The following is a 26,988-nucleotide window of genomic DNA, read 5'->3' as shown; positions in this document are numbered from 1 at the left end:
TCCTGGCTTGGGGCTAGCTGTTTTTTAGAAGGTTTAAATCTGACCTTACACTGCCATCTAATGGAAAACATATCTGTTCAGGGTGGCAGGAATTGTCCGTGACTGAAACTGTGTGTTTCGATTCCTCGATGAAAACATTTCATGAGTTTACACAGTAGGGTCTCTGTCACTTTCAGTCCTAACTCTGTGCTAGTGGATTTAAAATGCAGGCTTGGTTTGAATTACTCAGAGCGTATGTTGCTTTTTCTGATGTGTCTGAGCCGGGACTTCACTTGGAAATGTAGAGTCCGAAATCCAGTTATTTTGAAAAAACATAAGAGTTTTTACTCCGTGCTTCATTAGCTGTGTTGATATACTACCTCTTCCTTTCCTATTACTGTTATTAAGGGCATTAGCAATTCTCTTCATTTGAAAGCAGCTCCCCTTTCGCACTCTCCTGCATTGTCATCTTTACGGATTTGTAGTTGTGATCGTATTTCCCACCTAAGACCCTCTGGTTCTCTGTTTGACAGTAGAAGTACCAGGTTCAAATCTCGACTGTTTACATGTAACCTCTCAGAGGCCATTTCCTCATCTGGAACATGGAAATATTTAACTCAGTTATTGTCATGGGAATCAAATAATACTTAGGAAATTAGTCTGTAAGATATAAATAAGTATAAATAATAAAAATAATAGCAAATAACATTTTTGAGCATTTATCATGTGTCAGAAACTGCTAGGCTTCCACAAGCATTATCTACTCTGATCTTCAAAACATTCCTAAGAGGAAGGTATGGTGATCCATTCATAATGGAATAACTTCTCGAGATTATACAGGCGGATTGAGCAAACATCGAGATTGGACCCAGAGCCTGTGCTCTTAGCCACTGCTTATTACTGCTGCCTCCCGTTGGGAATACTGAGATGAGCCACCTGTACTTTTGCAGGTGTGTTACCCGTGGAGCTTCATGGACTCTGGCATTGGTATTCATTTTTTGTTTTTTCCACGTCATCTATTTCACATTTTTGAGGTGTTTGCATAAAAGATCAGTATATTTAGGCATATATTTTGCAATAGAATATGGAATCAGGATGCCTTCACCTGCAATTAAGATTGATTTAAACAAAAATAAAATCTACTTTTTCATAATATACAATATTCATTGATGGCAGACTCCAAAGGTTGGTTGAGTCAGTCATGTCACCAGGATGTGAGGAGCCTGAGTTTGCTGGCTGTTCTGTTGCCCTTAGCATAAAACACATTTCCTTAGCAATTGTGGTTGAAACTGGACATAATGAGGTTCTCAGGCAGAAAGATGGTGTCTCTTCTTGGTTTCCCTTCTTGAAAGTATGGAGACCTTTCCCAGATGTGCTCCAACAGACCTTCCTCCGACATCACTGTTCAAAAACAAGTTTATCCAATCAAGAGCAGGGGGAATATGACAAGCGCGGTTGGCTTATGGTGGTTGATCTCTCCCCAGTTAAGGGGCAACTGGGGGGCTGTGTTCCAGCAGAGAGGGTCCAGGGTGATTGGTGGGTCATAGCCAACAGTGTCCACTAGAAACAGGCTCTGTGTGTCTGGGCAAGGTTAGTCCTGGCCTTAATGGTGTGATTTGGGGAAGATTATTTGACGTCTGTGTTAGAATTTCACCATCTTGAAAATAATGTCTGTCTTGTTCTTGTAAGGCTGATTTCTGCTATAAGTCTCAATACATGTCTTCCAATTAAGATCAGTGAAAGAGCTTTAATGTCTTCAGTAAGAACTCTCAGAATAATCAGCTCCGTCTTAGGGGAGGTGGTATTTTGACCAAGAGATGTAGTGCTTTTCAAATTGTACCTGGCCCAGTTCAGGGGCCTGAAGGAACGACGCATCCGGGGAGGGGTGCTGGCGGGTGGGTGGGGCTCGGATCTCAGCATCCAGCTCCGGGGGCTTGGGCCTCCCTGCTCACTCCAATGCAGAAGCCAAGTCTCAGGCTCTGCCACCCGTGTCCTCCCAGCGGCTTGTGGTGCACGGGATGTTCATGGCTGAAGAGCTGGGAGTGCAGGGCCAGTGGGGACCTCACCAGACCCACTGCTTTCTGGCCAGGGGCCCCACTGCTAGGGACTGGCTAGACCCATCCCTGCTCCTTCTGAGGATGAGGGAGGGAGGGACTCCTGGGGGTAGGAGAGTTTCTTAAAATCTTAACAGTTCCTCTCCTGGAGCCCTCCACTAGACATCAGGCCTTTATATTATGATATAACTGAGAGCAGTTTAGATTTGTAAAAATAACAATTTAGTAATGCATTGTAAGTGAGATGTTACCAGAGTTTAAGTATCAGGGGAATTTTAAACATGGAGTACAGAATGGAAAGCTCTGAGCTGCTGGTTTACATTGTTCAGTACCATCAGTACCACCAATTTAAGCATTGTAACTGTTTAGGACAGAGCCCTTTTCTATATGTGCTGTGTACATTCTGTTTTTTAAAACATTTTTTATTTTGGCTAAACACGTGGAGTATGATGTAGCTGCCAGACCGATGGGGACTGTGTGTTCTTAACCGTTTGTCCAGGGCATGCAGCTGCTGTATTTTTGAGTTTTGTGTCTGCATTTTATACTTTCTTGCGTTACTTGCTACCATTGTGTCACAGATCCTTTCTTCACATCATCAGCTCTTAACGCTAGCAACCTCCGTTCATTCCCTGTTTGATTATGGGCAGAGAAACACCGAGGCACAGTGCAGCACCACGGGCGTAGGGGAGGGGCACAGAAGCTGTTTGACTTCTCAGCCTTCTTTCGTTTCTTTTTTCTCAGCTGTGTCCTTATGTTACTTGGACTTGATCCCTGCTGGATGAGGATGTCTTGTACTTAAATCAGGTGTGAAGACTGTTGTTAGTAGGAACTTAGTTGATACCAGTAGCGCATTTTGATTCTGTTCAGACCGTTTAACTCTCTGACCAAGTGAAGTGTGAGACACCACATTGAATGGCCGTGTCTAGAAGGAAGGTCGACAGAAACATGGTCTGCAGCCACCGTGACTTCTGCCCGCGATGACACGCCTTACTAACTGGTCATGTCATTCTTTCTAGCCGAGTTGAGACAAAGCCCGTGATCCCTCACACAGTGCTCCAGGCAGATGCTGCCTGCCGGTTAGAGCAGGACTGCAGAAGGAGGCACTTCTGGGTCACTTAGCCGGGGTTCAGCATGTCACAGCTTAGCCTAAGCCTCCACTCAGTCTCTATATTCCCCCAAAGCTCTAACTTGGAGGCATGGGGTGCAGATAAATAAAGTGAGAAAAACTTCCAAAGGTGAAAGGATTTTCTTACTAAGTAAAGTATGAGAACCAGCATGAAGAATCCAAACCAAAATAAACTTCTAAAAACTCAAAGTTCTCCACCTCCCTCCCAGAGACTGCTGACCGGTGAAAACGACCAGCAAGTAATGAATGCCACACACATGTATCAGGAGGATTCAGACTATAAATCTTTTAACTCGTGAAGCTAGTGAGAAAAGATGCACGATCGACTCAGTCTCGGTGGAAGTGGTGCCACCTCCCAAAATCTCATCTGTCTTCTTTTCTGTTATCATCATTCTAAGCAAGGCATCCCCCACCCAGTCAAAAAAGGAACATAGTGAAGAAGGGCAGTGTTACCGAATGTGAATGGGACACCCTGTCCTGGCTGAGATGCTCACGCAGTAGGCATTAGACTTTGGAGTGAGTGGCGTCTCGCTGTGCAGGGTTGATAGAGGAACTCCTCGAGATCTGGTTTGGCAGCTCATATTCCCTGTTCTTCTAGGGACCACAGAGGGAGAGGATGTGTAGAGAGGCAAGGAGGGTTTGTGCAGAGATATCTGTGGGGAGAGCTGGGGCAGGCCATGAAGTGGGAGGATGCAGAGCATGTGACGGTCTTCACTGAGGCCTGGTGAGTGGGACCTCCAGGTGACAGTGTTCCCTGCAGCTGTGAGACACAGAGCCTGCCTGGACAGTAGAGGTGGCTGCATTTTAGGGGTGTTCTCCATGTCCAGGTGTGCAAGCAACTTGCTAGAGAGAGTGGGCTCCAGGCCATTGGAAGTTGTGCCTACGGGCACTGGTCACCTGAACGTGGAGGGGCTCCAGCAGGGAGTGTCTGCGGTAAGACTGAGAGACCACTGGAGGCTGAGGAGTGGCAATAGGAAGCAGATGCATCCATGAGTCATGGCTGGAGGAGTCCTCCAGAGCCCTTTAGGGAACCCGTGAAAATGCCCACAAGACTCAAGTAGGTTCGAATACCTGGCAGGCGGAGAGCACAGGCCACCTATGGCAGTACCAGGCACAGGCCCCGAAGGACATTCCATTCTTGTCTCTCTGTCCATCCCACCCTTAACCTCTACGAGAGAGCTGCCATTTTTCCCCCAAACGAGTAAGCAGCCTATTAACTATTGACCTTGGCTGGGAAGAGGGAAGAAAAAAATGTTACCTTTGGGTGAAGTTGAAGTGTGGATCACGAACTAAGCTGCCTGATTTCTGAATTGAGGCTGTGTTTGTAATGAGGAGACAGCAAGACTCTCCCAGAGAGTACCAAAGTCATCGGACCTACCCACATTAAAATTCTTTTGGGGTAGGAGTGTTTTCCCCACTGCGTAACTGTTAAAGAGATACTACCCTATCAAATGATCTGTGTCTGGTTTATACCTTATGAGTTGGGCTTGTCCAGTGTTTTGGGGTAGGGGACACATCTTAGAGGGGGCGGCAAATCAGACGAACAAAGTTAACCCCAAGATGGTGGAGACCAACGTGCGAGACAGTATAGTCCCTTTGAGGCTGCCGAAGCGTCAGGTTTCATGCCTAGAGTGGCAGAAATGAGCCCTGAGGGACAAGCGGATTCAGTTCATAGACATGCTTGGATTTCATCCTGCAAATGGGGCAGGGGGGGCCAGCAAAGGCTGCCAGGTTGTGAGCCTCGGTGGGTACATCTGGCATCCCAGCATGGAACCTGATCTGTTGTCGATACTTGATTAATAGTCGAATGAATATATAAATGAATTGATCCAGAAGTCAGTCTTAAACATGTAGGCAAGATGAGGGAGCAGCAGATTATGTATATACCCTGTTGTTATCACAAGCTTTTCTTAAAGTCATTCTAGACATGGACGCAAATGTGAGTGCTTTGTGATTAGATGTGGTTTTATTAGTACTTTGATGATTTGTTAGTATGTCTTAAAACAACTTTCATATAGGTTTTAACAAAAATCATTTTAACAAAGTGATTTAATATTTTAGAATTTCACCGTATTCAAATTTTGATTTTTTTACATTGAATGGGGATTGATGTCATATTTTGATAGGTTTAATAAAACTGTCAACTCAGCCGGATGTCTTAATCCTCTTTAAACCTTATATTCTTTTATTGATGTAATTTCTGTATTTCAACTAGTTTCCTATCTTTTCTATATAAAATCAAAGTTTACGTGATAGAAAAATCAGCCATGATGTGGGAAATATATTTTGTACATCTATACAAACATGTTCTGGGTAATGTATGATTAATATGTATTATTGTAACGGTTAGTATTCATATGTGTTATACTGGATACTTAGTGATACCTGTTCCATTTTTGTCATAATAACCATTGAAATATATTTTAAACGTTTTTTCCCCTCAGAAGTAAATTTTCGCAGAAGGACTTAGAAATGCTATTCCATGGAATGAGTGCTGATTTTACAAGTGAGAATTTCTCAGCAGCCTGGTATCTTATAGAGAATCACTCAAACACCAGGTTAGTGGATATGGGACTGTCAACTGTGAAGGGTTTCACTCAGATGCTAAAGATGGAATTACACGGTAACTCAAGTTTTAGGTCTGGCTCTGCATACAGTTACGTCGTTTTAGGTCTGCGAGCTCTTTGACTTTGCGTTTGCCCGTGAACATCTCAGGGTGTCTGTTTCCCTGTTTGTGCAATGGGATGATTCTTTAGAGGTCTCTCATTTCCTACTGTCATTTTATGTTCAATATATTTCATTATTGGTGCAGGTTATTAAAAATTTATGGAGCCTTAGCTGGGGACTTAAACTGACATGTATGAATGTGATCTCTCCCTACTCAAATAACATAAAAATTTTAAGTTCTGGGGTAAAACACGGAACACACTGCCTTCTCTGACCATAGGGCGAAGGAAGATGAGTTGGTTTATCATCATGTAAGGACCTGGCTTAAAATTAGCAAAAAAGTAGACAAGGTCATATATCCAATTTGAAGGTTCCCTTCTGTCTTCTAATTACATTTTACTCTGTACAAGAGCAGGTTTGTAGCTTATTTGCAAGATTGATTTAAAATAATTATATTCAGCAAAAAATGTTTGGATAAATCAATGGTTTATTGCTTAAAACTTAAATTATTGATAAATTAGTGTGTTAAAATATACCTTAATATAAATGTTTCATTCATTTATTAGGGTGAAAAGCATTACTAGAAAACATCAGGAGAAGTTGGCATTTTAATACACAGGGTAAATTTAACCTGATTGCTTTTTAAAGCAAATGTCCAAGATGAGGAAAGGTTGGCATTTTAATACATAGGATAAATTTAACCTGATGGCTTTTTAAAGCAAATGTCCAAGATGAATTTTTTCATTGTAGAAGATGATTCTGATTTTACATTACAGATGTAGAATTTCTATTATTATAAGTCAGAATTGAGCTCTGTTTCTTGTGTAGGTCTATCAAGAATACGTTTAAAGTTTTATAGCCGGATTTTCTTAGCTCAAATGGACATAAAACTTCTGAAATACAGAGGCCTGTCTTTAGTTTTCTCTGCTTTAGATATTGAGATGAGATATTGTGGTCTTCCTAGTTATTTAAGTTGTGAATCGACCCACAGGATTCATGTAATTTTATGACTAAGGACAGAGGACTGGATACTGATAAGTATAACATTATGCTTAGTGTTCCACAATGCTTCAGTGAATGTACAAAGCAGTTCCATCTTTGAAATGTTGTCTATCACTGGATGATCTGTGTCTTCTTACCTAGTACAGGATGTTCAAAACTCTTTATCTGGTAAATTGTATATATTATATATAGGTTATAAAAACATCTACACATTTACTTCTTAGGGGTCTAATGTATTTAGAATTACCATCGAGGGCTCCGAAAGTCTTGTAGCTGTTGTAATTTAGGCATTCATAATAAATAAAAGGTTTAGATCTACGCAACAATTTGAAAGCTTTTTGATTTCATCTGGCTTCATATGATATTAATCTGTGTGCTACTTAGCATCGGTTTTAGCATATTAAGTGTTTTCCACTGAAGGAATTCTTTTTTCTTTCTTGCATGTTAGAAGTGTCAAACTTTGGTTTCTTTATTTCATTTCAGTTTTGAGCAGCTCAAAATGGCAGTCACCAACCTAAAGAGACAGGCTAACAAGAAGAGTGAGGGCAGCCTGGCCTATGTGAAAGGCGGTCTCAGTACATTCTTCGAAGCACAGGATGCCCTCTCAGGTAAGGCGATCCTCAGAGCCATCTGCTGGCAGCTTCCACCATGGAAACCCGGCACTGCCTGCAGGGTGTTTACAGGGTGTGACATTCGGTCTGTTTTTATCAAAGTAGAGATCTCAAATGTGCTATAAATATTTGTTGCAGAGTAGGCGGGCATCTCTTTGAAGACTTGGTACTTTAAAAATTTATCTCTGAGGCTTTTGTTAACCCATCTTACATGTGTGAAATGGGAGACTACTTTAACTCTCTGTGATGTCCACACTCCAGGGCTGATACGAAATTAAATCCCAATGCACAACCACCAATATCTTACATATGTGACTAATTCTATGAATGCAACCCATTGTGTGTTCACTTCGGAAAGGCTGATGACAGGATACCAGTCTCTTCAGCCCTTATCGCACAGGCCCCCACATATGCACGCAGGTAGCTGTCACTGTGCCATCTGTGTATGGGAGGGACGTTGTATGGAGTACAGATGTCATAGCTTTAGACATTTTAATGCAAGATGTCGGTAGAGTTTTTTTTTTTTTTTATAAAACTGCTTTTAATTAATGAAAGTTTAATTATTGCTATTTAGTAAAAAGTAACCTATATTAATAAAAGTTAACTCAATTCTTTTTAATAGCTAAGATACTTAAAACTAAATACCCATATAGCTTAAGTATCCATAACTCTAACCGTGCATTGAGGCCACATCTTCTTCAATTCAGGAAGGTAAATTTTAAAAATTATTTTTATTCCTAAAGTATAGACATTCTTTTATTGTTTTAAAAGTCCCCCTCCTCCCTCTCTACTAAAAATACAAAAAATTAGCCAGGCGTAGTGGGTACCTGTAGTCCTAGCTCCTTGGGAGGCTGAGGCTGGAGAATTGCTTGAGCGTGGGAGGCGGAGGTTGCAGTGAGCCGAGATCGCGCCACTGCACTCCAGCCTGGGTGACAGAGCGAGACCCCGTCTCTAAATAAATAAATAAATAAGCCCCCCTCTTCCTGTGCCATATGTACTTAATTGACCTCCAACACATTAAATGTGTATGTGATGCAGCTTCTTCCTTGCAGGTAGAAGTTAGGTTTTTGAAGGGGTAAAATGTGAATGTCTAAGAGGGAACAGAGAAGGTAGGTGCTCTTCCTGATAAATATGTGTGCCTTATGTTTCTTGATGGTGTGCCATTCTTTATTTGTGCTTATTGCTCTTCTCTCTAAATTACCACTGACAGCACATAGAGCAACACAGAGATCCACTATTGTCAGTGCACTATGTAGACTAGGAATTACATGGTTCAAATTTGACAGAGCTGATATGTAAAGTTGCTCGGGTAAGTTGTTTTTACTTTTCTATTATGAAAATTTTCAAATGTGAAAAGTGGAGATGAAAGTATAATCTCCCAAGTAAGGGCAAGGACATTTATGTGCATAATCACAATGATATTATCATAGTTAACCAAATTAGCAATAATTGTTTAATATCATCTCATTCCCAGTTCAGATTTCTCAAATTATCCCCAAACTTTTTTTTTATAGGTGATATGTCCAAATCAAGATTCAAATAAAATTCAGGCATTTCACTTAATTTTTAAATCTCTTAAGCCTCTTTTAAACTAAAACCATCCCCTCAGCTTTCTTACCCTGTTTCTGGTTTTTCTTTTTTTTTTTTTTTTCTTTTGAGATGGAGTCTCACTCTGTTGCCCAGGCTGGAGTGCGGTGGTGCAATTTCAGCTCACTGCAACCTCTGCCTCCTGGGTTCACGCGATTCTCCTGCCTCAGCCTCCCAAGTAGCTGGGATTACATGTGCCCACCACCATGCCTGGCTAATTTCCACGCCCAGCCTGTTTCTGGTTTTTCATGCTATTGATTTGTTGAAGAAACAAGGTCATTTGTCCTGGAAGATATTCCCCACTCTGAATTTGACTGATGACTTCCTCGTGGTGTCATTTAACTTATTTTTCTTGCCATTAAATTGCTTGGACTCATCTAATTGGATATTAGATAAGATTCACTTTCAACACTTTTAGGCATGGATAGTGCTGTGCTTCCTGTTTCATCACACCAGGCAGGAGTGCATTCATGTCTGGGGTCTCCTGAAGAGACACTGCAGTGGATCAGTAGCTTCAAGGGGGGATTGGGAACGAACAGATGAGACAGATAGATAAATATGTATGTATACACATACACACACACACACACACACACACACACACACACACATACTTTTCAAACCTCTACTGTCTCTGCTTTATTTTGGTTTGTTTTCCCTGAAATTCTCTATTAAGATTTTCATGTTTTATTAGCATTGCATTCTAATTTTTAAATCATTTAAAATTCATGTTATAGGCCCTTTTGTTATCTGTTTAGTATTTGTATGTTCTGTGTGATTTTTTTAACATTGATTCTTCAGAGATATCTTTTTTGTGTTTTTAAAATGTGTAATTGTAATTTTCCTCCTTAGTAGTTTTTAGTAAATTTTTGTTTTCATAGTCTCTGTTCTCATAGTATTGTGAACAGAGAATATGTTTCTTAATATATATTTAGGTTTTTGTAAGTATGCCAAAAATTAAAAAGGACGGACGGATGTGTTTTCTTCAGGGTCCACTATTTGATATAGTATCAATGCCTGATTGATTATATTATTTAAATATAGCTTATTTATATTAAACATGACAGACAAATCTCTTTCTTTAATTTGGATTCTGTCAGCTTTTCTTCATATGTAAAGCATGTATTTACTTTGTCACTTTTGATGGTTTAGATTCTCTTGATGATAATATATTTATAAGTAGTCCCCAAGATTACCCTCAGTTTGGTGTTTTGCTAGAAGGACTCACAGAACTCAGTGAACGCTGTTGTACTCAGAGTTATGGTTCATTACAGGGAAATTACAGGTTATAGTCAGCCAGGGATAGAGATTCATGGAGCAGGTCTAGGAAATTTTCATCCATGGAGCTTCCAGTGGTCTCCCAGTGGAATTGCAGGCCGCACTGACTTTCCTGGTAACAGTGCGTGACACACACATGGAGTACTTGCATCCAAGGAAGCTCCCCAAACCTTGTTGTCCAGATCCGGAGTCTGTAGTACGGCCCCGTCACATGGACATGGTCAAGGCCGACTTCAATCTTCATTCCCTCAGATCAGGCTGATATTGAGTGACCCTAAGTCCTCACCGTAAATTCCATTGTTAGATTATCTGGTGTGGCCCGTGGTCCACAGGCAAACAAAGACACTCTTATCAGGCAGAACATTTCAAGAGTTTAGAGATTACCTCTCAGGACCTGAGGACAAGGGCCAGACCTTTTGGGGGGCAGGATTAAATTCTTTGGTGCATAATAACATGATATTAATATTTTATACCCTTCCTTTTATATACATTGGCTTGATATATTATTTGTAATATTCTTTGTAACCTTTTAGAAATTTTTCTTTTGGCATGTGTCTTGTGTTGCTACATGTGGCAGGATTTTTATTTTTTATTATTTTATTTTATTTATTTATTTATTTAAATTATACTTTAAGTTTTAGGGTACATGTGCACAACGTGCAGGTTTGTTACATATGTATACATGTGCCATGTTGGTGTGCTGCACCCATTAACTCATCATTTAACATTAGGTATATCTCCTGATGCTATCCAAATACTATTCTGAGAGCCTTTGCTCTGAGTTGACCAGCAGTGGATGCCTCCTCCCGGTTTCCTTCTGTTTTCCTGCCATTCTGGGATGTGGGGAAATTGTTCTCCAAATGGTTATCAAAGGAAACGAGCTGTGTGGTTAAGAAAAATGGGGGAACAGAACTGTAGTCCTGAAGATGGTTACGGAAACATTGGAAAATGTTTCTGGTCTGTGCCATCCTTGTGTTCCAGAGTTGGGCACAGGGGACAGGTACAAATCAGAGCCCTTCTCTGCTCTTTTTTTGTTGTTTTTTTCTTTCTTTCTTTCTTTTTTTTACATCATCTGCATTCTTCAGTTCCATCCAGTGGACTATTTCATACCCAGTCCAAGTCTGGTTTTTTTCAGTCCATCCCAACCCGGTATTCCATTAGTAGCTTCTGTTCATCCTTAAGTTTTTATGCCATTGTCGGTTTTGTTTCTTCCTGTGTGTCCCCACAGGTATTTTAATTAGAACTTGACAAGAAGTGTGTCTGGCATAACACCTGCCAATAGCAACCTTGGTATGTTTAGTACAGTTTTTTTTCTTTATTCTGCAAAAATGTTTCTAGCACCAGACTTCATTTTGCCATGGCCTTCCCTCTGTCATTCCCTTCTGTTCCCTTGAAGTGGGAGTGACCTGTGGGTTGTTAGCAGATACCGCTCACGCTGGTCCTCCTGGGTGGTGGTGAGGTTCCTGGAGCTGTTTGTAGTGTGAAAGGCCTTCCTGAGCTCCTTGGTGCCTCTGAGCACCTCCTTTGTTTTGGTAGCGATTTCCCTAAATGCCCCTTGAGCTTGTGCATTTAGTGACCTGTATAATCTCTTGTTTTTAGCGGCAAGTCCAGCATTATCACTTGCTCCTTTCAAGAACAACTGTGGGTCAAAACTGTGTGAGTGAATATTCGTTATGGTACACTAGGGTAAAAAGCCGAAACAGACTAAATCACGCGTGTTCCTCCCTGCACTCTGTCTTATTTGTCTTCCTTCCCCTGTTCCTTTTATTGCTGCTGCTTAACTCTGTGTGGCTTGAGCCGTAATTGATTTTTTGACACATTCTGTTGTTAGTGTCTATTGATGTATGAAGATAATTCAGGAAGGTATCATTTTCTGGGACTCAGTTATCTAAGTGAGAATCATTCCTGTTACTCTTCTGTGTAATAGTTGCAATTATTTTATTGTTTGTTGATTTTCTTTAGTATAATTTGGGAAGAAAAGGAACCACAGATTACTTAACCAGTTTAAATATAATTTATATATGATTTGTCTACTCTGATAAAAGTTTGGTAAAATAAGAAATAGAAACTAAATGTTTGAAGGGCTCTTTATCAATTTAAAATATTAATGCATCTTACACTAACCCTTCCTCTTCTCCTACTTTAGTAAATATAATCCTACTCAGAGGTCAGCATGTGAGCCAAATTAGGCCACAGCCTTTGTACAGGCCGGGAGCTAAGCATGGCTGTGTTTTCCCATGCTAAAAACAAAAAAAGAAGAATATGTGATAGAGGCCGTATGTGGCCCACAAAGCCTAAAGTGTTGACTGTTTGGTTCTTCATAGCAATAGTTTGCTCATCTGTCATCTGGCTTGAATATTCCTGTCTCACACAGGCTAGCATTAACATAGATTGGTTAGAGCATATCCATGCTTCTGTGCCCAACACTGGATCCTTTAGATACTACCCTACACAGACATTATTCCTTGGTGCCTCGTTTAACAATGGTATTTACATAAATGCATGGATGGATATTATGAATTTCTTATTGTAATTGCAAATTTGATATCTACATTTTATTTGAGTGTTAAAATGATCAAATAATTGTAGTGAACTAATAGGCAGTCTTTCTATAACCTTGATTTTTCTTTGAGAAGTACTGTTGTACATACTTTTTTTTGTTTCTCAAATACAAACTTATAATGTTCAACTGCTTCACATATTTAAGTTTTAATAGATTAGAAACAATAACAAACCTATGATCATGTACCAAGTTGCTTCTTGAGTTATTCTACTTAAAGATGTTTTCAGAGAAAATAAAAGGTCAAGTGAACCAGACATTGGGTTATTTGGTTTAATTTTCTGGAAAATAGGATTGCCTTTATCAGATCCCAGTGTCTCTCAGTCCTCATGCTTGGCTGACAGCTTGACAGTGGCTCTGCTGTGGTGGAGATGGGTGGAGGAAGTTAGTCTGTCAGCAAAAAGGGCTGTAAACTGAGCCAGGGGACCAGGGTCACCTCATCTTGACCTGCTCATCAGTGATGGGTTTTGTCAGCATCAGAAAGTGTGGCTACATGATTTCCTTTAATGCTAATTTTGACTTAGAAAGCAACCTGTGGAGCAGGGCTACTGTGGGGTGTGACATCTCAGCGCAGTGTCTGTTCAGTGCAGCTGCAGTGGGTGCCCGCTCGGTGCAGCTGCAGTGGGTGCCAGGTGTCCTTCTCAGCCAGGACTGTCAGAACATCACAGCAGCATTTAAACCAAGAGGGAGAGCAGATCTGCACACATACAGCATGGAAGTCTTTCCGGTTTAGCTTTCTAATGCTTAGGCATAGTCCGTCTCCTTTCCTTACAGAGAGGGAAGGAAGTTCCTTTCCGTTTCACTTAGTAAGTTGAACCCCAGTTTCAGCTTTGGTATGTAGAAACATTTTATGTCACTGTTACCACACAATTCAAATTTTGAAACATTACAGAAATTACTTTCTCCTCACTCCAAGTCAACCAAGACAATTCAACTGCAGTAGCTGGGTTCTTCCCCAAATATACTCCTTCTTTCTCTGAATGTGTTTCTTTGCTAGAGGAGCAGTCTGTTTATTTTAGAATTTCAAAGAAAATTTGAGGTGGCTTACAGAAAGAAAAAAAAGATGAAAAATAACAAGATCATAATTAGAAACTAAAAGGAGCAGAGAGATAGATATTAGCAGGCACTGAGTGTGTATTCATAGTGCATTTGAGTACCGAATTTACTCGGAATTTTCTGACCAATTATCTGAAATGCTTGGGACCCAGCAATGTTTCAGATTTCAGATTTTTTCAGATTTTTAAATATTTGCATTACCTAGTTACTGGTTGAACATCCCAAATCTGAACATCTGAAATGTGAAGTGCTCCAATGAACATTTCCTTTGAATGTCATGTGAGTGCTTCAAGTTTCAGATTTTGGAGCATTTTGGATTTTCGGATTGGAGATACTCAACCTGTGTAATGAGACCCAGGATGCCTCAAGTCTCCCTTTTCTTTTTTATTTCAACTGTTTTTACCACTTGTTCTTGAAGACAGATGATTATGTGTGTTAGGTACTATTTTAATAGTGTTAAACTGTGAATAACTTAGACTGGTGTCTGCTGGGTACCTTGTACAGGGTAGCATGTTTTTGCTCCTTTTCAGCAGTGAAAATAATATGACCATTTTAAAAAACTGTTTAAAAATATCATTTTGATTTAGTGTATCTCTACCCATTAAAATGGCCTACATTTTAACTAGATTTTTTTTTCTAGCCATCCATCAAAAACTAGAAGCAGATGGAACGGAAAAAGTAGAAGGATCCATGACGCAGAAACTGGAGAATATTCTGAACAGTAAGTTTTGTCCTACTACCCAGAACTATTTATGGATTTTACAACATGCTTTAAAATTAGTTCTTGGACCTGATATCGCGGGACAAGGCAGTAAGTTGCATTTTAGTATTTATTTCTAAATAGTAGTGATTTAATGAACACAAAGGAGAATAGAAACATTGAAAATGAATGTTCTGTTTCTGCTTGCATTTTATTTATGAGAAATCATAATTTGAAAACAATCCAATATATTTCTTAAGAAATAAAGTTTCCTACCCTAAAACCAACCAGCATATAAACAGCATCTTCAAAGCGAGGAAAGCACTGAAGCAGTAGCCAGGATTGTCACTGACCAGCAACGTGGAGGAGCCATCATCAGGCATCTCCCAGCATTAATGCAAATAACCTCAGCCACAAGAGTAACAGATTCTTAGGGGTCATTTATTTGTGTATAACTTGCCTTTTTCTAAAAAAGAATTTAAGGCAGCTGGCTATTTAAGAAGGTGTCTAAATCTGAGATATTTTGTAAAAATTATAGGCCCAGGGAAAATGGCTATGTGCAAAGCTTTGAGTTCTGTCCACCTCCCTTGTCTGTCCTTTTTCTGACGTCCTAGGTCCCAGCTACTTATCCTGTTGATTTAGAAGAAAGTGATCAGATGAATTAATCCTTACTATGATATTAGTGGCTTAAAAATAAATCATTTAAAATAAATCTTTTCACAACTATAGTTTACATTTGATAGGAATGCCCATGGGCATCTCCTCAGTTTTAAATATAATGTACAATCTCATCATGAAGTAGAGTTAAGAATCATTGGAAGAATGAAGAAACCTCACACCAGATCTTTAAAGATTCTGTGAATGTAAGGCTGTGATGTGAAGCTAGTTTTGCCCTTCCAGCTTTAGTGAGTCCCGTGGGTGGAATGTTCTGAGCCTGTATGTGAATATCTTTTCACAAACCTGAGTGATCCCTAAAAGAAAGCATTTTCTGGAAAGAAGTGTTCTCTTGGTAGTAGCATTTGAGGACTTGGATTTCATTCTAAATTTAGGAATTTAACAGCACTTACCTTTTTTCCTCTGATGATTATTACTTAATTGCCCTGAGATTTTCCCTTGTTTTTATCTTTGAGAACCAAGTCACCAATGTTGTTAAAATGAAGGTATTCTGAATTCAACTCAAACACTTATTGAAGCTGTTTCTATATTAGCATAGTCAGACATTTTAAGATCTTGGAAGGATATTTTCTACTCAAGGATGTTATTTGCCCTGGAGAAGTTATCAAACTATGATACCTGTATAAAAAACACGTTTACTTCAGTAATTTTAAAAAGGTGGCTTATAGGAACAGTTGACATAGTAAGTATATGATGGTATCAGAGAAGGAGATCCTTGTTCCGGTTTGGGAAATTCTAGGGTCTGTTTCATGTGCTAGGCTTACCACAGTGTGGTAATGTGATTTTTTTTTTTCTTTAAAGCAGTAGTTTGAGAAATCGTCCCTTGGGACTTGGGGTATTAAAAATTGCCTTTTTCCATATATCCCTTTATAACCATGAATTTTTTTTCCAGAAAAGTGTCGTATTAACTTTCTATTGAAGTTTGCTCTTTTTGGATAAAGTTCAGCTTAATATAAATGGTCACTTCTTTATGAGACCATTCGTCAGGACTTTTTGTTATTAAAATTTCCCTAAAATATATTTCTTTATAACAATTCCCCCTTTTCCAGAAACATTTTTTAACAACATGATGTTGATTGCTGTCTTAGGATATGTTTTTCCTAATTCAGGTCAACTTGACAGACGTTTATTTAACTCTGGTTGTGTCAAGCCCCGTGCTGAGCCAGCCTGGGAGCAAAGCCGGAGGGGATGCAGCTCTGGCCCCGAGAGAGTCCCGCCCAGGCGGGTTCGTAGTTATCGGACTTCAGTACTGCAGAACTGGTGAAAACACAGAACTAAAGTCACAAAGATTCAGTCAGTTCTGTTGAAAACTGAATTTATTTTATTGTAGAAAGGAAGGAAAGCATAAATGAGTATGAGCGTCATTTACTTCACTTAGATGATTACTAATGCTTTTTACCTTATGTATAATTATATACTAATGTATACGGATATTTCTTTAGTTTTTTTAAAAGATTTTTTTTTAAATTGGGCAATCTTTCTGACTTTTAAGCTAAGTTTCTAAAGGATACTGTTGGCTGCAGGAAACTTAGGTCATTTATTCAGGGTTTATCAGTTTTGACACTTTCTTTTGAAATTGTTAAAAAAAAGAAATTGTTTTTTGTTTTCATGATATGTGTTTCTCATGTCTGTGTTTGAACTTAATAACTTATTCTTGATTTCAAGCCAATGATGACTATTAGTTTATTTACATCAAATTTGCATATTCAACTCTGTGTTCTTACCTGTTTCAAATATATAGAACAGCATTGTTCAATAGAATTTCTGCAATGATGAAAATGTAGCTACTGAGCACTTCCAATGTGACTAGTACAACTGAGGAATTGAGTTTTAAATTTTTATTTAATTTTAATTAATTCTGCTTTAAATTGAAATAGTCCCGTGTGGCTGGTAGTTACTGTGTTAGACAGTGCAGGTGTAGACATGCTGTGTAAGTATTTGTAGCAGTAGCTGTGGCAGTCATAGCTCACGCTTGTGGAGGGCCTACTGCAGGGCAGGTGTTGCTCGGAACTGTCTAGGTATATTTAGTCCTCACAACAACACTTTGAGGTTTGTGCTGTTATCTTCACTTTATTGATGAAAAAAACTAAAGCCCAGAAGATTAATTGAGCCATGTAAGGTTATATAAATAGTAAGCAGCAGAGCTGCAATTTATATCCAGAAATATGGCTCCAGACTTGTGCTTTGAACTGCAGGCAGGCCGTGCTGTGTGTGTGGTTTTGATAGGCGCAGGTTTCAGTCATCACGGTTCAGTTCATGACAGCCATCCCCCAGCAACACCGTGGAGGACTGCGGTTCCCACAGGGCAGTCACCATAGCTGCATAAAGTACAGTTCACACGTCGCTGTGTAAATGACAGGTGCTCTGGATGATCAGCCACACTGCCTCTTTCAAGGCCACCAGCGATAGTCACTGTACGTCTGTTGCCAGTTCTCAGCAGACAGCAAAGTGTGCAGTTGTGCTACCTCCTTATCTCCCAGTGACAAACCCTCCTGACATTTTACAAAAATGGATGATCGGGAAGGGATTGGTCAATAAAGATGAAAGTGCATCAAAAACCAGGAAGCTCTAACACTGGAAGTGAAACGCAAATCCACCAAATGGAGAGTGACGGAAGGAATAGCTGGCTGTGGGGATGTAGGTCCTCCTGTCTTTGAGACTCAAGAGTAACTCGGTGGAGGGGAACTTCCCAACAAAGGTGGGCAAATGTGAAGAAAAGCATGAGATGTCCCGAAGGAAGCAATGCTCGGAGAACCTCAGAGATGTTTCATGATGTAGACGGTGCAAAGGAAAACATATCAGAAGTTGATTCATGCTTAGAAAGGAGCAGGATAATCTGTCAGAGCACAGAAAAGAGGCTTGATTCATATTGTAAATATTACAACAAAAAAGAAGGCAAACACTCTTGATAAGTTTTTCTACAAAGAAATATAACGCTTTAATTTTAAATGTTTCTGATATTTTATTTTTAATTTTTTTTCTTGTGATGTGGAGATTCTTTTTTTTATTATTATACTTTAAGTTCTAGGGTACATGTGCACAACGTGCAGGTTTGTTACATGTGTATACATGTGCCATGTTGGTGTGCTGCACCCATTAACTCGTCATTTACATTAGGTATATCTCCTAATGCTATCCCTTCCCCCTCCCCCAACCCCACGACAGGCCCCAGTGTGTGATGGTCCCCTTCCTGTGTCCAGGTGTTCTCATTGTTCAATTCCCCCCTATGAGTGAGAACATACGGTGTTTGGTTTTCTGTCCTTGCGATCGTTTGCTGAGAATGATGGTTTCCAGCTTCATCCATGTCCCTACGAAGGACATGAACTCTTCCTTTTTTATGGCTGCATAGTATTCCCTGGTGTATATGTGCCACATTTTCTTAATCCAGTCTGTCATTGATGGAAACTCACTCAAAACCGCTCAACTACATGGAAACTGAACAACCTGCTCCTGAATGACTACTGGGTACATAACGAAATGAAGGCAGAAATAAAGATGTTCTTTGAAACCAACAAGAACAAAGACACAACATACCAGAATCTCTGGGGCACATTCAAAGCAGTGTGTAGAGGGAAATTTATAGCACTAAATGCCCACAAGAGAAAGCAGGAAAGATCTAAAATTGACACCCTAACATCACAATTAAAAGAACTAGAGAAGCAAGAGCAAACGCATTCAAAAGCGAGCAGAAGGCAAGAAATAACTAAGATCAGAGCAGAACTGAAGGAGATAGAGACACAAAAAACCCTTCAAAAAATCAATGAATCCAGGAGCTGGCTTTTGAAAAGATCAGCAAACTTGATAAACCACTAGCAAGACTAATAAAGAAGAAAAGAGAGAAGAATCAAATAGATGCAATAGAAAATGATAAAGGGGATATCACCACCGATCCCACAGAAATACTAACTACCATCAGAGAATACTATCAACACCTCTACGCAAATGAACTAGAAAATCTAGAAGAAATGGATAAATTCCTGGACACATACACCCTCCCAAGACTAAACCAGGAAGAAGTTGAATCTCTGATGTTTTAAATTGTATATTAAATATTAGTTGTACTTTAAAAAATTGTTATTCATTCGTAACCAACAATAAGTGAGTTTTTAATGTTTCAACAAACGTTTTTGGATATCACAGAACAAATGTAATTTTCCCATTGATTATTAGATGGTCTTGCTGGATTTTAGCTTGCACAGCCCCTGTCACAGCCCTGCACACTGTGCAAAGCCAGGCCTGCCCATGGGGTGTTGTACCACCTCTCTGAGTAGTAAGAATACTGGTCATTGATTCAGACAGCAATTTTTAGTCCTTCCTCTGTAAGCATTTATTGAGCACATGTTTGTTTTATCCTAGGGATATAAAAATAAAACTTGTACTTTACTTCTAGAGATTATAACTGAATGGAAAATACACATATTCAGGTGATCAAATGATGGTTTGATAATACTGCTCTGGTGGGAGTCCTCAGGTGTGGCTAGAGCCCACAAAAGGGGAAGCAAGCCAAAAAGTTGAGTGCACAGAATACCAGGGGAGGTCACAGGAGCCTTAAGAGAGGAGCAGGAAGTACCCAGACAAGCAGAGGCCGGCGGTGGGCGGCTGAGTGGAGGGAGGCAGGTGTGTCCCCGCAGGGCCAGCACGTGAGTTCAGAGAGGAGATAGGCAGCAGCCCAGGAAGTAGGGTCCAGTGTGGCTGTGTGCAGATAGGAGAGGTGTGGCCGCAGGGTAGACGAGGTCTGCCCCTGACGAACTGGCTGTGCAGTAGTGTGGAATCTGTCTTTATTCTGAAGACAAATAGTGAGCCATTGCAGGAGTTTAACAGAACGATAGGAGATTTTTAAAGAGCAATCTGCCATCTGTATAGAGAATGGACGAGAAGGGAGGTACGCCAGAGGCAAGAGGAGAGCAGCCAGAAGTGGACGGTAGGCATGTTAAGCCAGGTCAGCAGTAATGTGTGTAGTAATGGAATAAAGTAACGTAAGGGTGACATGGCTGCTAGTGAAGGTAGAGCAAGTGGCAGGTGAGAAAGGCGAAGGGACAGGGAAGGTTTGACATGTTACATAGGGAAAAGGAAGTAGTCATTGGTGATTTACAGATGTCTGGCCTCAGATGGATGAAGGAGCATGTTTGGCGCATAAGGAGAGGCATAGAGATGAGAACATTCAGTTCAACATGTTGAATTTGAGATTCCTGAGGGTCGTGCTGATGGGTTTTGCTAGCTCTCACTATGTCCCCACGATGTCACACTGGGCAAGTTGAATAACCTCTGTGTCTCTGTTGCCTCCAACATAAAACGGGGGTAAAAACAGTGCCTGTCTTACAGCGACATAACCATGTGCAGGTGAACTAATACCCATGAGGGTTTTTGAATCACACCTGGCATAGCATCAGTGCTTCCTGTCGTTATTAGCTGTCATTATTGTATGTCCAGTGAAAATATTCCTGTCGTTATTAGCTATCATTATTGCATGTCTAGTGAAAATATTTTTAAGGATTGGTCTTACGCTCGCAAACACATCTTGAAACACAGATTTGGGAGTCACCAGCATAAAGATGGTAGTTGGACAAACAGGATTGAATGATTTAACCCAAGTACTACGTGCAAAATGAAAGAAGAATGCTAAGGATTTGGAACACTAGGGAATATCCAGAAGGGCCAGGATGTGGAAAAGAAACTGACGTTTGCTCAGTGGCTGGCTGGCAAATATTTCACAACATGCATTCCAAAAAAGAAGAAGATAGAAAAAATTAACCTAATATTAGCATTTCCCAATTTCCAAGGTGTAAATACTCCCATTGGGGTTGGTTTCAAGCTGCCAACTCAGCTTGGAGGTGAAGAGATACTGACAGTTGCTCTTGAGAGGGGTACGTGCTGATGTCAGCTCTTTCCTCAGTTCCATCTACTCCACACAGAGTGTCAGGCATGGTGCTGTGAACAGGCTTTCAGTACTGTTAATGATCCTGTCCATATAGCATCGTTATGGTATAGCCGGCAGCCTATCTCGTCATTTTCTAGCCTGTTGAAATTGAGGTGGTTAGGTCTCTTTGTGAATTTGTACATTTTAGGGTTACTCTGATATTCCAGGCACCCTAATGTTTCACTTCCTAATCTCATTCAACTTGCTTATTCCTGGGATACATTGTGCTGTGGTGGGTGGGGCAGCAGGTGAGGGGGCGTTCCTTCTGTCCTGCCTCTGACCTCTCCAATTCCCAGCAAGTGGAGAGCAGATTAGAAATCACTTCCGTGATCTGTCTCAAGTGTCAGTACCAAGGAAAGGACCAAATGGTCACTTTGAAATAAGAGAAAGCATAATATTTACTTTAAATAAACATGGTTGAAATTATAAGACACCATCAGAATTACAGGACTAGGTTTTCTAGATGACTGGAGTTCCTGGCACATATAAAAATGTTTGTTCCGTTGTTAAGGATGTAAGATCACTGGGCAGGTATGAGTTCCACCGACTGGTGTGTAATGCTACCTGGACTTTCCTTCCCATCTTGCACTGTAGGGAAATTTTACTGCTCCACAGACCCGACTACACTGGTGGCAACCACGCTGTGTTTACATCATTGCTGTTAGTTCTTGCAGTTCCTGTGTGACCGAGACAGTGAGAGGCATTGTCCAAATTCACTGGTGCTGGAGACCATCTTTGGGTGAGGAGAAAGGACCGAGTTCCAGACCTTGGTTTGCCCAAGGCTGGCAAATATAGATCAGGGTTTGTCCTACAGCCTATGAGGCCAAAGTCATGGCCATCCACTCCAGGTAGACTTGTTCTGTGGTTGGACAATGATGTTCAAATCCTTACCAGCTGCCTTAAAATTGGGTGTTCTTGGTGTGAGAATGTGTGGATTCGCACACGGGGTGTTCTTGGTGTGAGAATGTGTGTGGATTCGCACACGGGGTGTTCTTGGTGTGAGAATGTGTGTGGATTCGCACACGGGGTGTTCTTGGTGTGAGAATGTGTGTGGATTCGCACACGGGGTGTTCTTGGTGTGAGAATGTGTGTGGATTCGTACACGGGGTGTTCTTGGCGTGAGAATGTGTGTGGATTCGCACACGGGGTGTTCTTGGTGTGAGAATGTGTGTGGATTCGCACACGGTGTTCTTGGCGTGAGAATGTGTGTGGATTCGCACACTGGGTGTTCTTGGTGTGAGAATGTGTGTGGATTCGCACACGGTGTTCTTGGCGTGAGAATGTGTGTGGATTCACACACGGTGTTCTTGGCGTGAGCATGTGTGTGGATTCGCACACGGGGTGTTCTTGGCGTGAGAATGTGTGTGGATTCGTACACGGGGTGTTCTTGGTGTGAGAATGTGTGTGGATTCGCACACGGGGTGTTCTTGGTGTGAGAATGTGTGTGGATTCGCACACGGTGTTCTTGGTGTGAGAATGTGTGTGGATTCGCACACGGGGTGTTCTTGGTGTGAGAATGTGTGTGGATTCGCACACGGGGTGTTCTTGGTGTGAGAATGTGTGTGGATTCGTACACGGGGTGTTCTTGGTGTGAGAATGTGTGTGGATTCGCACACGGAGTGTTCTTGGTGTGAGAATGTGTGTGGATTCGCACAAGGGGATTTTATGGGATGACCTTTGTTGATGCCTTCCTGGTGGCGTTATCTGTGACATCAGCCTCACATGTGAAGAGCACCCCTTTTCTTCAATAGTTTTGTTTTCTTATTAGTAGCCCTAAAGAAGAAAGACATAAAATGCATTTTGTGAGCTACTGGTGATTTTTATCTATTTGCACAAATCTTGGTTTCACTGCCCTCATGTATTTTATTACTGAATACATTATCTAATAATCAGAGTTAGGAACTTCAGTTTTATTGTGAATACAATTAAATTTACAGCAGAACAGCAATTTACAGACAGAAGTTATCTCTAAATTAAAAATTATAATCTCATAATTTATAATTTCTCAGTATTCACATAAAATTTTCAACATATAAGTACATGTATTTTGGCATAAATAAACATAATTTTATAGTTTATCATTTCTGCATATAAATTTTTCTGTCTCTATTTTATTTAATTATAAGTGAGTTTTCTTCCTGTACTTGTTTTCATACTTTTTAGAGAAGTTAAAATTATTAGTTGATAATATTTTACGACTTTAAAAATAAGGTGAGAAAAATCTAATTTTGAATTCATACTTTTTGCCCCAAATTTCATTATACTAAAAACTAATAAAAAATGTAAAGCAACAGTGCTTGGTGATTTAACATCCAAACCTAACATATAAGTAATTAACCTTTTAAAAAGATTTAGTCTCCTTTACATATCTATTCATTTATGAGCCTCAATTCTTGAAATTTATATTTTTTAAGTGATAAATACTTTAAAATAATTTTCTTTGATGACCAAAAGTTTTAACCCTAATCAGATTTCAAATACTAATTTAGCCTCCATTATGTGGTTTGGTGGCAAGAAGGAAATATATTTTTTCTCATCTTATAATAGAAATGTAGAATTCTACTTAAATAGCATGTGGTGAAAACAGTTATCTTGACAAAACAAAGTTTTTATATCAGGCCTTTAAAATTTCAACATAATTTAAACATTATTTAGATAAAACAATCATGTTACAAAGATGACTTTTAACAGGGTCCGGCCACCCACAGTGTGCTCTAGAGAATACTGCATGCGAGCCACCCAGTGAGACTGGGGCGATTTTTTCATCTTTGCTTAAAGTATAGTCACTAGACCAGATAATGCAGAAACTTTTTACAAGCAGCGATCAAACAGCCAAAAACAGTTTATCTTTTTTCTCTCCTTTCGTTGTGGTTAATTAAAACTAATTCACAAGTTGCAAAATTTAAACTGTTTTTGTACACAGCAAATTTTGCTTTAAATAAAGCAACTCTTTCATTACAGTGATTCATATGGTTTGGGGTCTTTTAGGTAAAAAAAAAAAAAAAAAAACTTAGGAAATGTGCAGCTCATGTATAAGATTAGCTGATTTAAGAAATATTCATGATGCTGCCTTCACATTTGTCATTTGTAAATTACTTATATAATTTTCTTTGCCTGCTACGTAGAGGTATTTCTGCCAAGGAATATAATTTGTTTTAAACATTTCTATTGAGCAACTTTCCTGAAAATGATTTCCTTGTTTTGTTTATTATCCCATATGTAGATATTGAGTCCACAGAATTTAGCTAATGTACACGTGTATGCACATACGTGCGTATGTGTGTGTTTTACCCTATTGTATGAAGTTCTGAAATAACCTAAGGGCCCATAATTGCTATACAATTTAGAAGAGTAATGAAAATAAATGTAGGTTCACATTAGAGAATTTATTTGGGCATGGTAAATATGGTTGTTTTTATATTGGATGCCATTCTTAACATATGAAAAGACTTAGGCAAAATGGAAATTTTATTTTAGCAAACCATAAAAGATCCCCTAACCTGAAAAACAGCTAGCTAACCTTAAAAACAGTCTGAGTTTTAATGTAAAACTACAATAGCAGTATTAACATTTTGTTTCTAGTGCCCAGTTACACATTTTCTGATTAAAATCAGCTTTCATCTAAGTTTCCTTTCCTCTTTTTAAAACAGGAGCAAGTAATACTGCGGACACATTGTTTCAAGAAGTATTAGGTCGGAAAGACAAGGCAGATTCCACTAGAAATGCACTCAATGTGCTTCAGCGATTTAAGTTTCTTTTCAACCTTCCTCTAAATATTGAAAGGAATATTCAAAAGGTAGAGTACATGCTTATTTATTTACATATGGTTATAGATGTCATACATTTTTAAGATTTTTTAAGATGTTTTTTATATTAACCAAATGTCTTCATTTCGCATTACTGACAGTTTTCAAAATGTTTCTTTATTTTAAAGGGTGATTATGATGTGGTTATTAATGATTATGAAAAGGCCAAGTCACTTTTTGGGAAAACGGAGGTGCAAGTTTTCAAGAAATGTAAGATTCATGTATTACTTTTAGATCTTCTCCTTTCCTTTTATAGGAAGAATGTGGAATGTGTTCTGCAAAGAATGTTATATGAGTTTTTAGTTTTTGTTTATATGAGGCTCTCTTTAAAATGTAAAGCAATTACTTCAAAAATAACAGTATGACTTTTCTTATTTGATATGCAGTGAAAATGAGCAACCACGACTCTAGGTTGTTCGCCTGAGACGTTCTCTGCCGTTTGTTAACCGTCACGCTGTTAGAAAGTCTTAGTTTACTGGAAAGAATCAATGACAAGTATTTTCTAGAGATGGAAACCTACATTTTAATCTTCCCGTCTTCAGAGAGACCCATAGACTGAAGAATTCCAACCTCCTTTAAAGGAAGCTCAGCAACTTTTGAAATTATGTCTAATGCCAGAGTTATAGTCCACCAGGAGAAATATCACAGGGCCTTATTAAATTTAAAAATGAAATCTGTAAGGACCCAGAAAAACTAAATTTATTTTTTTATTGTGGTAAAATATACATGCAGTGAAATGTACAGACCTCACATGTTAGAGGTCAGTGAGTTTTGACAAATATGTACACCCTTGTAACCTACATCGGAGATAGTGTTCTGATCACTCTAGACACGGCCCTGGTGCCTCTATCTTAGTCAGCCCTCACCCCACAAAAGCAACTACTATTCTGCTTTTTGAAATTTGATATTAAATTTTCATTCTGTAAATCTTGTGTATTCTTTTCTTTTTAAATAGATTATGCTGAAGTAGAAACAAGGATTGAAGCTTTAAGAGAATTACTTCTGGATAAATTGCTTGAGACACCATCAACTTTACATGACCAAAAACGTTACATAAGGTAAATCTTCTGCAAACATTTTGTTGAATCACATGTATCTGTTTGGTACTGTATGCATCTTGTAACCCTTAAGGCTAACTTGAGGGACTTTAGGAGATTGATGAAATGGTGAAGGGGAAGACAAATAGCAGAAATTTAGGGTTATCTGGTGTAGGACATCAAAATTCTTTTGAATACTAATAGATTTGGGAGTAGTTATGGAGTTACTCACTTTTTGAGAAAACTCTGCCATTTTCGGGAAAGGAAAAGTAGTCTCAACCTCTTCCTCCTGCTGAGCAAAGGGGTACCTTGCCTAATGGGATGGTGTGGGTACCCATAATCTGTGAAGGAGGGGCTCCCTGCATGGCTTAAAGCAGAATACTGTCACACACTGGGTGGGAAATGCATTATGCCACAAGAATGTGCTGCTGCTTAACAGCACAGTAAGTTCTGCAAGGTTTTAGCCTTGAATAGCTTTCTGATTTCCAAGCCTTTAGTGGTCAGTGAAAGAGAAATAAAGTCACTAAGTGAGCATACTTTTTAAAAAATTGCAGTAATATTGGGCCGGGCACCTTGGCTCATGCCTGTAATCCCAGCACAGCACTTTGGGAGGCTGAGGCGGGTGGATCACTAGGTCAGGAGTTTGAGACCAGCCTGACCAACGTGGTGAAACCCCATCTCTACTAAAAATACAAAAATCAGCCTGGCATGGTGATGTGCGCCTGTAATCCTAGCTACTCAGGAGGCTGAGGCAGGAGAATCGCTTGAACCCGGGAGGCAGAGGTTGCAGTGAACCGAGATCTCACACCACTGCACTCCAGCCTGGGCAACAGAGTGAGACTCTGTCTTAAAAAAAAAAATTTGCAGTGATATTAAGAGAGGTGAATTTCACAGGATATGAAGAGAAGGCCTTAGAGAGAAACAGTATCACAT

General features: G+C 39.7%; 1 protein-coding gene across 8 annotated transcripts in view; it reads left to right on the top strand.

Moving 5' to 3' along the window:
* Window positions 1-26,988, top strand: part of EXOC2 (exocyst complex component 2) — a 204,800-nt gene that overhangs the window by 68,008 nt on the left and 109,804 nt on the right. For all 8 annotated transcript variants that reach the window (XM_008972895.4, XM_003805568.5, XM_063605111.1 and 5 more), the window contains 6 exons: window positions 5,604-5,717; window positions 7,312-7,436; window positions 14,561-14,641; window positions 24,863-25,008; window positions 25,147-25,228; window positions 25,974-26,076. In XM_008972895.4, coding sequence (XP_008971143.4) covers window positions 5,604-5,717; window positions 7,312-7,436; window positions 14,561-14,641; window positions 24,863-25,008; window positions 25,147-25,228; window positions 25,974-26,076 — 651 coding nt within the window. The remainder of the gene's footprint in view (window positions 1-5,603; window positions 5,718-7,311; window positions 7,437-14,560; window positions 14,642-24,862; window positions 25,009-25,146; window positions 25,229-25,973; window positions 26,077-26,988) is intronic.

The sequence above is a fragment of the Pan paniscus genome, chromosome 5 (assembly GCF_029289425.2).
Source record: "Pan paniscus chromosome 5, NHGRI_mPanPan1-v2.0_pri, whole genome shotgun sequence".
Taxonomy (NCBI): Eukaryota; Metazoa; Chordata; class Mammalia; order Primates; family Hominidae; genus Pan; species Pan paniscus.
The sequence above is the reverse complement of the archived record's forward strand: the minus strand, read 5'-3'. Positions and strand labels throughout refer to the sequence as shown.